At 46.3% G+C, this 14,828-nt stretch overlaps 1 protein-coding gene across 1 annotated transcript; it reads left to right on the top strand.

Moving 5' to 3' along the window:
* The first annotated feature begins 3,062 nt into the window (after window positions 1–3,062).
* On the top strand, window positions 3,063–4,879 carry LOC114171939. Its single transcript, XM_028056712.1, has 2 exons — window positions 3,063–3,802; window positions 3,994–4,879. The coding sequence occupies exons 1-2, from the start codon at window positions 3,063–3,065 to the stop codon at window positions 4,877–4,879; spliced, it is 1,626 nt and encodes a 541-aa protein (XP_027912513.1).
* Window positions 4,880–14,828: the final 9,949 nt, after the last annotated feature.

Here is a 14,828-nt window from a genome sequence, read left to right as displayed (position 1 = left end):
AATAAGATAATTATTTGAAAATATCAAATAAAATATCTAAAGATATATTTTTCCCAAATTATCTTCTATCATAAAGATAAAGAAAACCGCAGGGTCCAATTTTTTTGTTCCTCTCTTCTCGGTTTAGCCAAACTTCTTCACTTTTTCAAGTTTTCTTGCCGTCTTCATGCAATGCTTGGCTTGAAGTTTTGTGCTTTTGATAATTTCTTATTCTTGGATTAAGGTGTCATGAAGCTTTAATCAATTTATTTCCACACCTTCATGAGCTCAACTTAGCTGCAGCTGCACTAACACACTTCAAAATATCCAAAGAACATTTATGCAACTAAAAAGCTATTTTTAACATGTTTTTGTATCTCATGCTCAATAAACCCAATTATAGGAAATCCCAAATAAATCAATCTTTAAGCACACAAATTCAATTAAATACCCATAATTAAACATTAAATGAGGGTAAAAATATGCACTCATCAAGAAGCCGCCAACTGATCCCTAATCTTCGCAAACAAATCCTCCGAAGCCCCCACCTTTTTCGCATAATGAGCTATCACACCTGCAAAAAAGAAACATATTCAGATTAGTCCAACACGCGAACCAGTACGGCTACAAGGAAACGTACCACAAACATCCCGCCCCGGGTCGTCGGTCAAATAACAACACACAATCCACTTCCCAGGGGCCCTAGGCGGCAACCTCTCAAGAACGTCCACAACCCGCCTACTGGCCACATCTAGTGCCTCCCTCGTCACCAACTCCCACTTAGTAGGCGAATCTGTCCAATAAAGTGGAAATCTTGCCGCACCACTCTCGTCCAAATACCACGGCTGCGCACCTACCCTCATGCTCACACGAAAAAAACCCGCCCTTGAAATTTTTGAAAGATTGCGTAAAATCGTCCAACACGCAGCTCTTAGGCCTTCCCACAAGCGAAACCCAGCTGCACGGCTCCCTCGGTCTGGTCAGATAAAAATATAAAAAACTCTCAGCAGTCGGTTCCAAGGTAAGCATCTTGCACAACAGCCTGAAAGCTTGCAAACTACCCCAGTTATTCGGATGGAGCTGGGTAGGCGCCACGTTCAATAGCCGGAGGACGCCCATTGTGAACTCGTCGAACGGAAGGCGAACATGCAACTTTACAAACATGCACGAATATACATAAAAGAAATCGGCCGCCGACCCTTCCCTACCATGGCAAACGCACTCCACGGCACTAACCCGCTCCACATGCATACTATCCGGATCAAAACCTCGTTCGAAAAGATATATGCTGTTCAGCCAAGACTTAAGAAGCCGAGACCATCTGTATTTCGACGACCAATTCCTTACGCCCTTGGCCACCCAACCGTACCCGTTTCGTTTCGGCCACAAGGACTCCGCATGCTCACTAGGTGGATCTTCACGCACTTCGCGCTCTACCTCCACATGCAATGACTCCGATGAACTACTAAGGAACTCCAACCGTAACTCCCCATAACTCGCATCAGACTCCCCAGAATTAGACCCACGAGAAGAGGACGACATACCTTTGCAGAAACAACACAGCCACTTCACGGAAGAATCTCCAATCTCAAAGCCGCTATCTCTCTTAACGAAATCAAAACGCAAACTGTGACTGCGAACCACCCACCACTCACAAACCTTAAATACTAATCACGCACCCCTTCAGCTCCCACGCGAAACAATGCAAGCCCAAGCCCAAACCACTTCGAAAAAAGCAACCTGATGCCAAACAGTGCAACCCAAACGTCACATCACTTCAATGCACCCTGACACCCCAGCAGTACCCTCTAACACCCTCAAACCCCCACTCAATCTTACCTCACCTAACCAACGAAACATATCGGCCCACCCACACCGGACATTAAATGCCGCCATCTGACAAGTCTCTACGTCACTTCGCTTCCTCAAGACTGGGAGGCTGGTATGACCATAAGGTACACGGCCATAATCCACAAATGAAAATTTCAAAAATGCCGCGATCCGATAGTCTCTACGTCACTTCGCTTCCTCAAGACTGGGAGGCTGGTATGACCATAAGGTACATGTCCATAATCCACAAATGAAAATTGCAAAAACGCCGCCATCCGACAAGTCTCTACGTCACTTCGTTACCTCAAGACTGGGAGGATGATGTCCCAGTCCAGGTATGCGGCACCTGACTCACCCACCAACCGCTTACCTTAACAGAGCCCCCTCTAGCTCATGAAGCATCCAACAAGGCCGAAGGCCGCCCACATCATCTTCCGCTATGGAAGATCCCACCAACCGCATACGTCACACCAAGCGCCCTCCCAGAAGAACACGACCCTCAGAAGAACCGTGGACCGCATATTCATAGAAGACAACCTCACAAACTACGCGGCCATCAGCAACCACCCCAATGGCCGCCTAGCCCACATTACAAAACACCCTTACACAAGACAACCCGGATATGTGACGCAACCCTTCCGGCCAACGACGCGAAATCGTCCACAGAGATCCTCATGACCGAGTACCGAATACCGTCTACCCCTGAAGGACCCCCTGGTAATTTCCCTTCTAAGCACTAGATCCAAGAATAGCCAAAAAGGGGGAACTTTGGGCCAGAAAGCCCATTCTAGGTAGGACCCACAGGTAAAAAAGTATAAATAGCACACTGTTCCATGCATTGATTACGCATTAAATTATCCTGATACTCTTACATCACTAGTGCTGACTTAGGCATCGAAGTGTCTTTTGCAGGTCCCCTGCTCTGCCCCCGGAATTTCTCTGAAGCAACAGAAGAACTACCGAGATCAGTCACCCGAAGTCCTCAAGTGATTTGTGAATTACAACCTTCGGTCCCGTAAGAACATTTGGCGCCCACCGTGGGGCCGAAGAGTACTTCACAAGTCTAAAACAACCGCCCAAGGGAACAAGATGGTTTGCATGAGAAGCAGAACGACAGACGTCCCCCCCCCCCCCGTGGTTCCGACTGTTGAAGTTGGGGACCCCGGACCAGCATTGGAGATTTCCCGCATTCTGGAAGCCCAAGCCAGGATGCAGCAAGAATTCGCAGAATACAAAAAAGAAACGCAGATGAGATGGAAGCGTTGAGAGAAGAAAATTCCCGCCTTAGGCAGAAAATAGAAGCAGACCAAGGGGTCGAGGAGCCCTGCCAACCTCGGTCAAGGGCAGACATTCCACCAAACTCAAGGGTAGCCGCCCCTCCCCAATCAAGAGTTGACGTCCATCCAACTGAGGATGAAAGCGAATACAGACCCACCGGACCAACAACAGGCGGTAACTACAGCTCCTTCGCCTCAAAGAGAAATCGTCGCCACCCCTTCATAGATGGGATCACAGAGACCCCCCTACCCCATAAGTGGAAAGCACCCATTGTGACATATGACGGCACAACAGACCCGGACGAGTTTATATCTATTTACACCAATCAGGTAGGTTTGTATTCTACGGACGACGCCGTCCTGTGTAAGTCGTTTTCGGTAGCACTGAGAGGATCAGCTTTGGAGTGGTTCATGAGTCTTCCCCCCTACACCATTGATTCCTTCACCACGCTTACCACCACCTTCACCACCCAATTCGACACAAGCCGCCGCCACGACCTCACTACAATTGCCCTCCTCAATCTCAGGCAGGAGGAGGGAGAACCTCTCCGAGTTTTTATCGACAGATTTGGCGCCATCGCCATGAAAATCAAGGACCTTACCCCCAATCTCATATTGATGTACATGATGACCTCTCTCCAACCAGGACCTTTCACTGATGAATTAGCAATGTGCCCCCCCTTAAGCATGCAGGAACTTAGGAAAAGAGCAGCCATGTTTATCAGAGTCGAAGACATGAGACGATACCAAAGCAACACTCAGACCCCCCTAGCCCGAACAAACATCAGGAGGCCTAACAAAGAACCCCCCCCCCCCCCCCCGCGTGCACAGAACCGTCCCACGGAGCGGAGACCTGCCAAGTTCTCCAACTACGCCCCCTTGAATGCACCCCGATCTCGCATACTAGACGAGGTCCTGCAGGCCGAACTCATCCCCCACCCAGAAAGTACCAAAACCCACCTAACGCGGACCTAAGTAAATACTGCCATTACCATCGCAACAACGGCCACACAACTGATGAATGCGACACCTTGAGGGACAAGATACAAGAACTTGTGCGGGCCGGGCATCTCAAGCATTACATAAGAGAAACGGGGGAAGGCGCACCCAGACCCCGGTATGAGAGGAACGATAATAGACGAGTCGAGCGACGACCAGACCGGCGGATTGAACGTAGGGAACCGAGAAGAGAACCTGCAAGAACCCAACACACAGAACAAAGAATGCCAACACAACCGCAACCCAGACGAACCGATGATAGACCACCCCTGCGCGGGACAATCAACACCATATCTGGAGGGTTCGCCGGAGGAGGAAGGTCGTCCTCTTCTAGAAAGAAACACCTAAGGGCTGTCCAATCAGTACATGCCGTATCTGGCAGAACGATAAGAAGAATGCCGCCCATCACATTCTCAGATGTAGACTTTCAAGGCACCGATCCCAACCAAGACGACCCTATGGTCATAACCATAGAAGTAGAAAACTTCGCAATCAAGAAAGTGCTCATCGACCAAGGAAGCTCCGTAGATATCTTATACTGGAAAACTTTTAACAAGCTACAGATACCCCTAGCCGACCTAACTCCCCATGATGAACCCATATACGGATTCTCAGGCGAGAGGGTCCCAACCAAAGGATACATCGACCTCCACACCACCTTTGGAGAGGGTAGACAAACAAAGACCATACCCATCCGCTACCTGGTCGTGGAGGCCCATACATCCTACAACATACTTTTAGGAAGACCATCCATCCCTTGGGAGCCATCGTGTCTACCCCACACCTCGCCATGAAATTCCCATCCCTGCAAGGCGATATAATCACGGTACACGGCGACCAGCGCGCCGCCAGGGAATGTTATATGGCAAGCCTAAAACTTCCCCACCCACCTTTGACAACCCACAACATCGAACAGTCCAAGGCAAGAGCAACCTTAGCAGGAGACGACCTAGACCCCAGATTAACCTTTGAAGCCAGAGTCGAGCCTATTGGGGACATAAGACAACTCCCCCTAGAACAGCAAAACCAATTCCTCCAAATAGGCACCACCGTCCCTGAAGATGAAGTGCACCACATCGAACACATCCTCAAACAGAACGCCGATCTTTTCGCTTGGTCCGCAGCAGATCTCCCTGGCGTGCACCCCAAAGTAGCCTCCTATAGATTGTCTGTCTTCCCTAACACCAAACCCGTCTCCCAGAAAAAGAGGAAACTCAGAGAAAGCAGGAGACAAGTAACAATCGAAGAAGCTAATAAACTCAAGCAGGCCGGGTTTGTCGGTGAAGCCCAGTATACAACCTGGCTAGCAAATGTGGTGCTCATAAAGAAACCCAACGGTAAGTGGCGCATGTGTGTCGACTACACAGACCTCAACAAAGCATGCCCGCAAGATGCCTACCCACTCCCCAGCATCGACAGACTAGTCGATGGGGCTGCAGGACACGCGGTACTTAGTTTCCTTGATGCCTATTCCGGCTACAATCAGATACCCATGGCCGAAGAGGACAAGCTTAAAACTGCTTTCATCACAGAGGAGGCCAACCTTTTCTATAAGGTTATGCTCTTTGGCCTCAAGAACGCCGGCGCGACGTACCAACGCCTGATGGATAGAGTCTTTCGGCCACTCCTCGGCAGAACGGTGGAGGTTTACGTTGATGATATCATCGTAAAATCCCCTAACCCCAAGCAGCACTCAACAGATCTGGCCGAAGTCTTTAAAGCCCTGCGAACATATAACATCAGACTCAACCCCGAGAAATGTACCTTCGGGGTCGACGGTGGCAAATTCCTCGGTTTTATGCTCACGCAGCGCGGGATCGAGGCAAACCCTGAAAAATGTCAAGCAATAATCGACATGAGAAGTCCCACAAATGTCAAGGAAGTGCAACGCCTAGTGGGCAGGTTAACCACCATCTCACGTTTTCTCCCCAAGTTGGCCGATCAAACCAAACCAATGATCAAGCTGCTAAAGAAGTCAGCCAGGTTCGTTTGGGATGAGACCTGCGAACATAACTTCACCACTTTGAAACAGCGGCTCACCACACCCCCAATTCTCACCAAACCAGATCTTAATCTCCCCCTCATAATGTACATAGCGGCATCTGCGAGCGCACTCAGCTCCGCCCTCGTCCAAGAAAAAGACAACACCCAGCAACCCATATATTTCACCAGCCGAATCCTCCAGGACCCGGAAACACGATACCAGATGATCGAAAAGGTAGCCCTTGCGTTGGTAACCGCAGCACGACGATTACGCCCATACTTCCAATCCCACACAGTCATCGTTAGAACAGACCACCCTGTGCAGAAAATCCTTCAGAAACCAGATTTGGCAGGACGACTATCTTTGTGGGCCATCGAATTGTCGGAATTCAACATCCAATATGAGCCACACGGACTCATAAAAGCATAATGCTTAGCAGACTTCACCAATGACCTTCAGAACCAACCACCCATCCAAGACCTTTGGTGGACCATGCACGTAGATGGCTCCTCGAATCCCCAAGGCACCGGCGCAGGTATAGTAATGGAAGGCCCCGGCGACATCCTCGTTGAACAATCCCTGCGCTTCAATTTCAAAACCTCCAACAATCAAGCGGAATACGAAGCTATAATACCCGGCCTCAATCTAGCGCGTGACGTCGGCGCCAGGAAGCTACTCTGCAAAACTGACTCCAAGCTCACAGTGGGGCACCTCAACGACGACTATCAAGTCAAGGACACCTTGCTCTCGCAATATTACCACACGGTAACCGCCCTAATCGAACACTTCGAGGCTTTCAGAATAGAACATGTCCCTAGAAGTGACAATACCAAAGCCGATATCCTCTCCAAGTTCGCTAGCACCAAAAAGAAGGGGCGATACAAGTCACTTTTGCAGCATACCCTGAGCACACCCTCTATCGACCAGAATAATCAATGCCTCAACATTACCACAGCTAGCACCTGGATGGAACCCTTTGTCAAGTACCTAGAAGAAGGAACCACCCCAGCAAACGAAGACAAAGGATGGGCCCGGAAAGCAGCGCGCTATACCTTAATCGAGGGTGAACTATTCAGAAGAGGCTTCAGCAGACCCTTGCTCAAGTGCATCACACGCGAACAAGCCGAATATGTCATGCAAAAAATACACCAAGGAGTTTGTGGCTATCACTCAGGCCCCAAAACCATGGCCGCCAGGATACTACGAGCCGGCTACTACTGGCCGACAATGGAGGGAGATTGCACCACATACACTAAAAAGTGCGTTCAATGTCAAAAGCACGGTCCCGTAACGCACGTACCCCAGGAAGAACTCCACCATGTGTCCTCACCATGGCCATTCTCCAAGTGGGGAATGGACATAGTAGGTCCCTTCGCACCAGGTAAAGGTCAAGTGAAATTCCTACTTGTCGCAGTAGATTACTTTTCCAAGTGGATCGAGGCCGAACCCCTCGCCACTATAACCGCCAACCAAGTGCAGCGCTTCGTCTGGAAGAACATCATCTGCCGCTACAGTATACCTCACACCATCATAACTGATAACGACCGCCAGTTCATAGACAAAGGCCTCGTTGAGTTCTACCGCAACTTGAAAATCACACACATCACCAGTTCCGTCGAACACCCCCAAACAAACGACCGAGCAGAAGCTGCAAACAAAGTCCTCCTCGGCCAACTCAAGAAACGACTAGACGGAGCAAAGGGGAAGTGGCCGGACAAACTTCTCGAAGTGCTTTGGGCATACAGATGCATGCCCCAGTCATCAACCCACGAGGCACCGTACACCCTTGTCTACGGGACCGACGCAGTGATCCCCGTAGAAATCGGACAACCATCCCTCCGTCAGCTACACCACAACCCACAATCCAACGATGACTGTATGAACACCCACCTCGACCTCCTATACGAAGCACGAGAAAAAGCACGCATCCAAGACCTTGCCACAAAACTCAGAGCCGCCTGAAGGTACAACTCCAAGCTCAAACCACGCTCTCTCCATAAGGGCGACTTAGTGTGGAGGATGGCCAGTAAAGCACGGAAACACGAAGGCAAATTTTCACCCAACTGGGAGGGTCCGTTCCGTGTACTAAAAGACGTCGGCAAAGGAGCATACCGTCTCGAGAAGCTTTTGGGGAGCCAATGCCCAACACTTGGAATATTTCTCATTTAAAGTTTTACTTTAGCTAAATAGTACTTGTAAATAGATGTACTCTTTCCTCCCCTGGCATTTTTCCCTAAGGAGGGTTTTGGCCAGGAAGGTTTTAACGAGGCATCCACCCACCAATAAATTGCAAGGAACCCATTACTCAAAATTTATCCTATCAACATTCCCGGCCACTACTCTAAGTGTCGCTGGTCGATATTAACACTAACATTCCCAGCCACTACTCTAAGTGTCGCTGGTCGATATTAACACTAACATTCCCAGCCACTACTCTAAGTGCCGCTAGTCGATCGTAACTAATACTCCCAGCCGCTAACCCAAGCGCCGCTGGTCAAAGCTTATTAAATTCCTAGCCGCTACACTAAGGGCCGCTAGTCGAAAGCAAATAATCGCATTCCCAGCCGCTACTCTAAATGCCAACTAGTTAGGCTAAAACAAACATCCTTAACCACTCTAACAACGCCGAACGCCAGCGCACTACAAGAAGCCAGATAGCAAAATAAGATACAATTACTTAGGCGAATCAATTAACAGTTAAACATATCACGTTACCATAAAACCAACCACACGCATACACGAATAAACAAACAACTGAGCAGGAAACACCGCAATATACCACATAGCAGCAAATATGAACAAAAACTTTGAACATTCATTTCCAAATCAAGTCACCCCCATACAAGCCCACAACGGCCCCCTCGGGTTTACATAACAAAAAGATACCCACCCACAAACTAATCAAAATAAAGGATCCCTCGGCTATAACAGCCCATAGTCACATTTACAAAAGTTACACAAAGTTTTCGGCATCCTCGCCCCTAAGAAACTACGCTAGACTCTACTCCTCCGCCACGTCGTTACCTCCATCAACAGCCTCGGCCTCGGCCTCTTCCTCCACCCCGTCCTCATTGGAAACACAGTCATCACCAACGTTCACTAGAGTCGTCACCAAGGTCCCCTCCTCATCCTGCGCGGCCTCCTCCCCCTCAGCTAGGGCCTTCAATTTGCTAATCTCCGCCACATCCAACATCTTGTTCTCATAGATGTCCAAGTTCACGTTGAAACGGCAGTCGGTGACAGACACCTCCTTATACAAAAACTCAGCCTGCCTCAAGGCCTTCTCAAAACCCTTCACATGTTCTGAATACACGGCCTGCTGTAAACCACTAATCTCGTCAGCCGCCTCCTCAAACTCTGCTTTCCTCCTCGCCTGCAGCTCGTCCAGCACTTGCTTTAACTTCAACTTCTTCTCCGCAGCCAACACCCCAACCTTCAATTTCTTCACCTCAGCCTCCAAGTTCTTCTTCTCATCATCCCAGTTGTGCTGATCGCGCTCTACCTGCACCTTCAACGCAGCCAGCTCGTCAGCCAGTTTTTTCTTGTCACCACCAGCGATCTCTTCCTGCATCATCGCCGACAACCGCCATCCCAACACAAGTCCACGAGACATATACTCATTCCACGCTCTCATAATCAAGCCCGGGTCAGCGGCTTGCACGATAGCAACCTCCGGATCCGTTAACTTGATTTCCACCCCCTTCCTTATCTGCACCTTGGCCTTCTCGAAACCACCCAAATCCGGATTATTGGAACCGCCCGCCGCAACCCCCCCCCCCCCCCCCCCCGTCTTGGCAAGAGCCCTAAGCCTCTTCCTATCCTTTCCCACACCTTTCAGCTTCGACACAGCAGGCTGCTTCGCTGCAGGCCGCACTGTCTCTACCATGGGGCCAGCCAATATTGGCGCCTTTGAAGAACCCTCCCCCTTTGAAGAAGTGATAACGCTGTCGTTGATGCGTTCAAATTAATACTACTTATCTATAACAACTTCAGTATTGTTAAGAAAGTAGTCAACAAAATAGAAAGGGTAAAGTAACCCAAAGTCGTCTCCCAACGAACACGGAATTGATTTTTAACAAATTAGTTCTTATAAAACTATACAAAGCTGTTAGTCAAATAAAATAAAAAATATAGGGGTTTAAGATAAACAAAGATAGAAATAAAATTTAAAAGATAAAAAGAAATAAAAACAATAGTAAAGAAAATAGATTGATTCCATTGCTTTTTCAAAATAGATTCATCATTGGTTATCTAAAGATTATTGCTCAATTAATTATTGTTGTAGATTTACAAATTAATCAATGTAAAGTCTCAATTAATTTGTTGGCGTTCTCACTTTTAACCAAAGTACAGTCTCAATTAAAAGTGAGAACTTTTAGATTATCCATAGTAAATTCAATCAAAGTACAGTCTCAATCAAATTTTACTATGCCTAATCATGTCTATTTTTTTATCTCCTCACCAAATAAAAAGCTTAATTAATCAAAGTAAAGTCTCGATTAATTTTCATTAGAGTAAATACCTTTAACCAAAGTAAAGTCTCAATTATTGGTAAAAACTCATTTAATCACATGAAAGTTTCTAAATAAAATCAAAGTAAAGTCTCAACTAAATTTAAAAACCCTTAAACTCATATGATCAACATGCATATAGATTTAAAATCATTACTTTTTACGAAATTCAAAGATAAAAGACATAGATGAATTAAAACCTCAACAATAATAAAAAGAACAAAGAAACTAATTCATTCTAACCTCAAAATCCATAATGAAATTACAATGGAATCAACCCAAAAAGTTTAGTAATCCATGAAATACAAAAGAAGAATAGAGAGAAGAAAAGAGAGAGAAAGGAAACGAAATTAGGCACCCCTAAGGGTTCCAAAACTCCGAAGTCCCCAGCTTGTTTTCTACTTCTCCCTTGGTCTCTTTATATAGGAATTGGACCGGGCTTTTCTGTTGCTAAAATCTCTCAAATATCTTTTGAAATGAAGATAAATATAAATATTTAAAAATACTTGGAGAGATATAGACTATTTGACAAATATAATTGGTTGATAATACCAATATCTAATATAATTAAATTAATTAATTACTTAAAGATATATGATAAATTATCACCAATTAATATTTGTATTAATTTTCCAAATCAACCCTTTGCAATCTCCTCAAATTATCTTCTAAATAATCCAATATCTTCAAGATATATTTGTTTGTTGTGGATCTAAAAATATTCCAGAAGATCTTGTCATATTTAAAAAGATTGGTAGTTAATATCTTTTAATATTTTATGATATAATTAAATAAGATAATTATTTGAAAATATCAAATAAAATATCTAAAGATATATTTTTCCCAAATTATCTTCTATCATAAAGATAAAGAAAACCGCAGGGTCCAATTTTTTTGTTCCTCTCTTCTCGGTTTAGCCAAACTTCTTCACTTTTTCAAGTTTTCTTGCCGTCTTCATGCAATGCTTGGCTTGAAGTTTTGTGCTTTTGATAATTTCTTATTCTTGGATTAAGGTGTCATGAAGCTTTAATCAATTTATTTCCACACCTTCATGAGCTCAACTTAGCTGCAGCTGCACTAACACACTTCAAAATATCCAAAGAACATTTATGCAACTAAAAAGCTATTTTTAACATGTTTTTGTATCTCATGCTCAATAAACCCAATTATAGGAAATCCCAAATAAATCAATCTTTAAGCACACAAATTCAATTAAATACCCATAATTAAACATTAAATGAGGGTAAAAATATGCACTCATCAAGAAGCCGCCAACTGATCCCTAATCTTCGCAAACAAATCCTCCGAAGCCCCCACCTTTTTCGCATAATGAGCTATCACACCTGCAAAAAAGAAACATATTCAGATTAGTCCAACACGCGAACCAGTACGGCTACAAGGAAACGTACCACAAACATCCCGCCCCGGGTCGTCGGTCAAATAACAACACACAATCCACTTCCCAGGGGCCCTAGGCGGCAACCTCTCAAGAACGTCCACAACCCGCCTACTGGCCACATCTAGTGCCTCCCTCGTCACCAACTCCCACTTAGTAGGCGAATCTGTCCAATAAAGTGGAAATCTTGCCGCACCACTCTCGTCCAAATACCACGGCTGCGCACCTACCCTCATGCTCACACGAAAAAAACCCGCCCTTGAAATTTTTGAAAGATTGCGTAAAATCGTCCAACACGCAGCTCTTAGGCCTTCCCACAAGCGAAACCCAGCTGCACGGCTCCCTCGGTCTGGTCAGATAAAAATATAAAAAACTCTCAGCAGTCGGTTCCAAGGTAAGCATCTTGCACAACAGCCTGAAAGCTTGCAAACTACCCCAGTTATTCGGATGGAGCTGGGTAGGCGCCACGTTCAATAGCCGGAGGACGCCCATTGTGAACTCGTCGAACGGAAGGCGAACATGCAACTTTACAAACATGCACGAATATACATAAAAGAAATCGGCCGCCGACCCTTCCCTACCATGGCAAACGCACTCCACGGCACTAACCCGCTCCACATGCATACTATCCGGATCAAAACCTCGTTCGAAAAGATATATGCTGTTCAGCCAAGACTTAAGAAGCCGAGACCATCTGTATTTCGACGACCAATTCCTTACGCCCTTGGCCACCCAACCGTACCCGTTTCGTTTCGGCCACAAGGACTCCGCATGCTCACTAGGTGGATCTTCACGCACTTCGCGCTCTACCTCCACATGCAATGACTCCGATGAACTACTAAGGAACTCCAACCGTAACTCCCCATAACTCGCATCAGACTCCCCAGAATTAGACCCACGAGAAGAGGACGACATACCTTTGCAGAAACAACACAGCCACTTCACGGAAGAATCTCCAATCTCAAAGCCGCTATCTCTCTTAACGAAATCAAAACGCAAACTGTGACTGCGAACCACCCACCACTCACAAACCTTAAATACTAATCACGCACCCCTTCAGCTCCCACGCGAAACAATGCAAGCCCAAGCCCAAACCACTTCGAAAAAAACCAACATGATGCCAAACAGTGCAACCCAAACGTCACATCACTTCAATGCACCCTGACACCCCAGCAGTACCCTCTAACACCCTCAAACCCCCACTCAATCTTACCTCACCTAACCAACGAAACATATCGGCCCACCCACACCGGACATTAAATGCCGCCATCTGACAAGTCTCTACGTCACTTCGCTTCCTCAAGACTGGGAGGCTGGTATGACCATAAGGTACACGGCCATAATCCACAAATGAAAATTTCAAAAATGCCGCGATCCGATAGTCTCTACGTCACTTCGCTTCCTCAAGACTGGGAGGCTGGTATGACCATAAGGTACATGTCCATAATCCACAAATGAAAATTGCAAAAACGCCGCCATCCGACAAGTCTCTACGTCACTTCGTTACCTCAAGACTGGGAGGATGATGTCCCAGTCCAGGTATGCGGCACCTGACTCACCCACCAACCGCTTACCTTAACAGAGCCCCCTCTAGCTCATGAAGCATCCAACAAGGCCGAAGGCCGCCCACATCATCTTCCGCTATGGAAGATCCCACCAACCGCATACGTCACACCAAGCGCCCTCCCAGAAGAACACGACCCTCAGAAGAACCGTGGACCGCATATTCGTAGAAGACAACCTCACAAACTACGCGGCCATCAGCAACCACCCCAATGGCCGCCTAGCCCACATTACAAAACACCCTTACACAAGACAACCCGGATATGTGACGCAACCCTTCCGGCCAACGACGCGAAACCGTCAACAGAGATCCTCATGACCGAGTACCGAATACCGTCTACCCCTGAAGGACCCCCTGGTAATTTCCCTTCTAAGCACTGGATCCAAGAATAGCCAAAAAGGGGGAACTTTGGGCCAGAAAGCCCATTCTAGGTAGGACCCACAGGTAAAAAAGTATAAATAGCACATTGCTCCATGCATTGATTACGCATTAAATTATCCTGATACTCTGACATCACTAGTGCTGACTTAGGCATCGGAGTGTCTTTTGCAGTTCCCCTGCTCTGCCCCCGGAATTTCTCTGAAGCAACAGAAGAACAACCGAGATCAGTCACCCGAAGTCCTCAAGTGATTTGTGAATTACAACCTTTGGTCCCGTAAGAACAGAAACTAATTCTCTTCTTCTAGGATCAAATTCAACTTGATATTTGTTACTTTCCAATGGTTGCAATCCGTCAATAACATTTCTTGGCAACAGTACCCCACCTTGATATGTAACAATAAATAATTCCATGCATTGTGTTTGACGAATTTGCTTCTTATCGACGGACCAAATGCATAATAAAGCACTATGAACAAGCTTCCTTTTTAAACATGGAAGTTGGTGTGTTTCATTCACATGCTTATCCTTTTGTTCCTGTAAAATGACATCACAAACTGTAGAAGAGAAAACATTGACGAATAAACTTTCTCTAGTTCCATTTCTTTTTCTTTATTTTCCCTTCCTTCTGCAGTTTATATTACTTCATTTTCTATTCCTTCTTTTTCTGTTTTCTCCTTCAGCATACGATGATCCTTACTGACTTGTCTTGGTGTCCTAAATTTCTACTTCTTTTGATGTCCCTCATGCCTCAAATAAAAGGAACGTTCATCAAGATGGAGTGTTTTAAAACGAAGCCATGCCCATCCCAAAAGAAGATGACGAGAGTCCATGGGAGCAATATCACATAATACTTCTTTCACACATTGCCATGTACTGAATTTGATCCATGCTTGATCCAGATGAAAGG

This window comes from Vigna unguiculata, unplaced genomic scaffold, assembly GCF_004118075.2.
Source record: "Vigna unguiculata cultivar IT97K-499-35 unplaced genomic scaffold, ASM411807v1 contig_429, whole genome shotgun sequence".
Classification (NCBI taxonomy): Eukaryota; Viridiplantae; Streptophyta; class Magnoliopsida; order Fabales; family Fabaceae; genus Vigna; species Vigna unguiculata.
Note: the sequence above shows the minus strand (reverse complement) of the source record. Positions and strands in the feature narration are given on the sequence as shown.

Bases quoted from the DNA above. Each gene is read 5' to 3' on its own strand.
- LOC114171939 (XM_028056712.1), top strand. From the start codon at position 3,063: ATGGAAGCGTTGAGAGAAGAAAATTCCCGCCTTAGGCAGAAAATAGAA. The intron at 3,803-3,993 runs GTTTATCAGAGT...CTCGCATACTAG, and splicing joins CTTAGGAAAAGAGCAGCCAT to ACGAGGTCCTGCAGGCCGAA.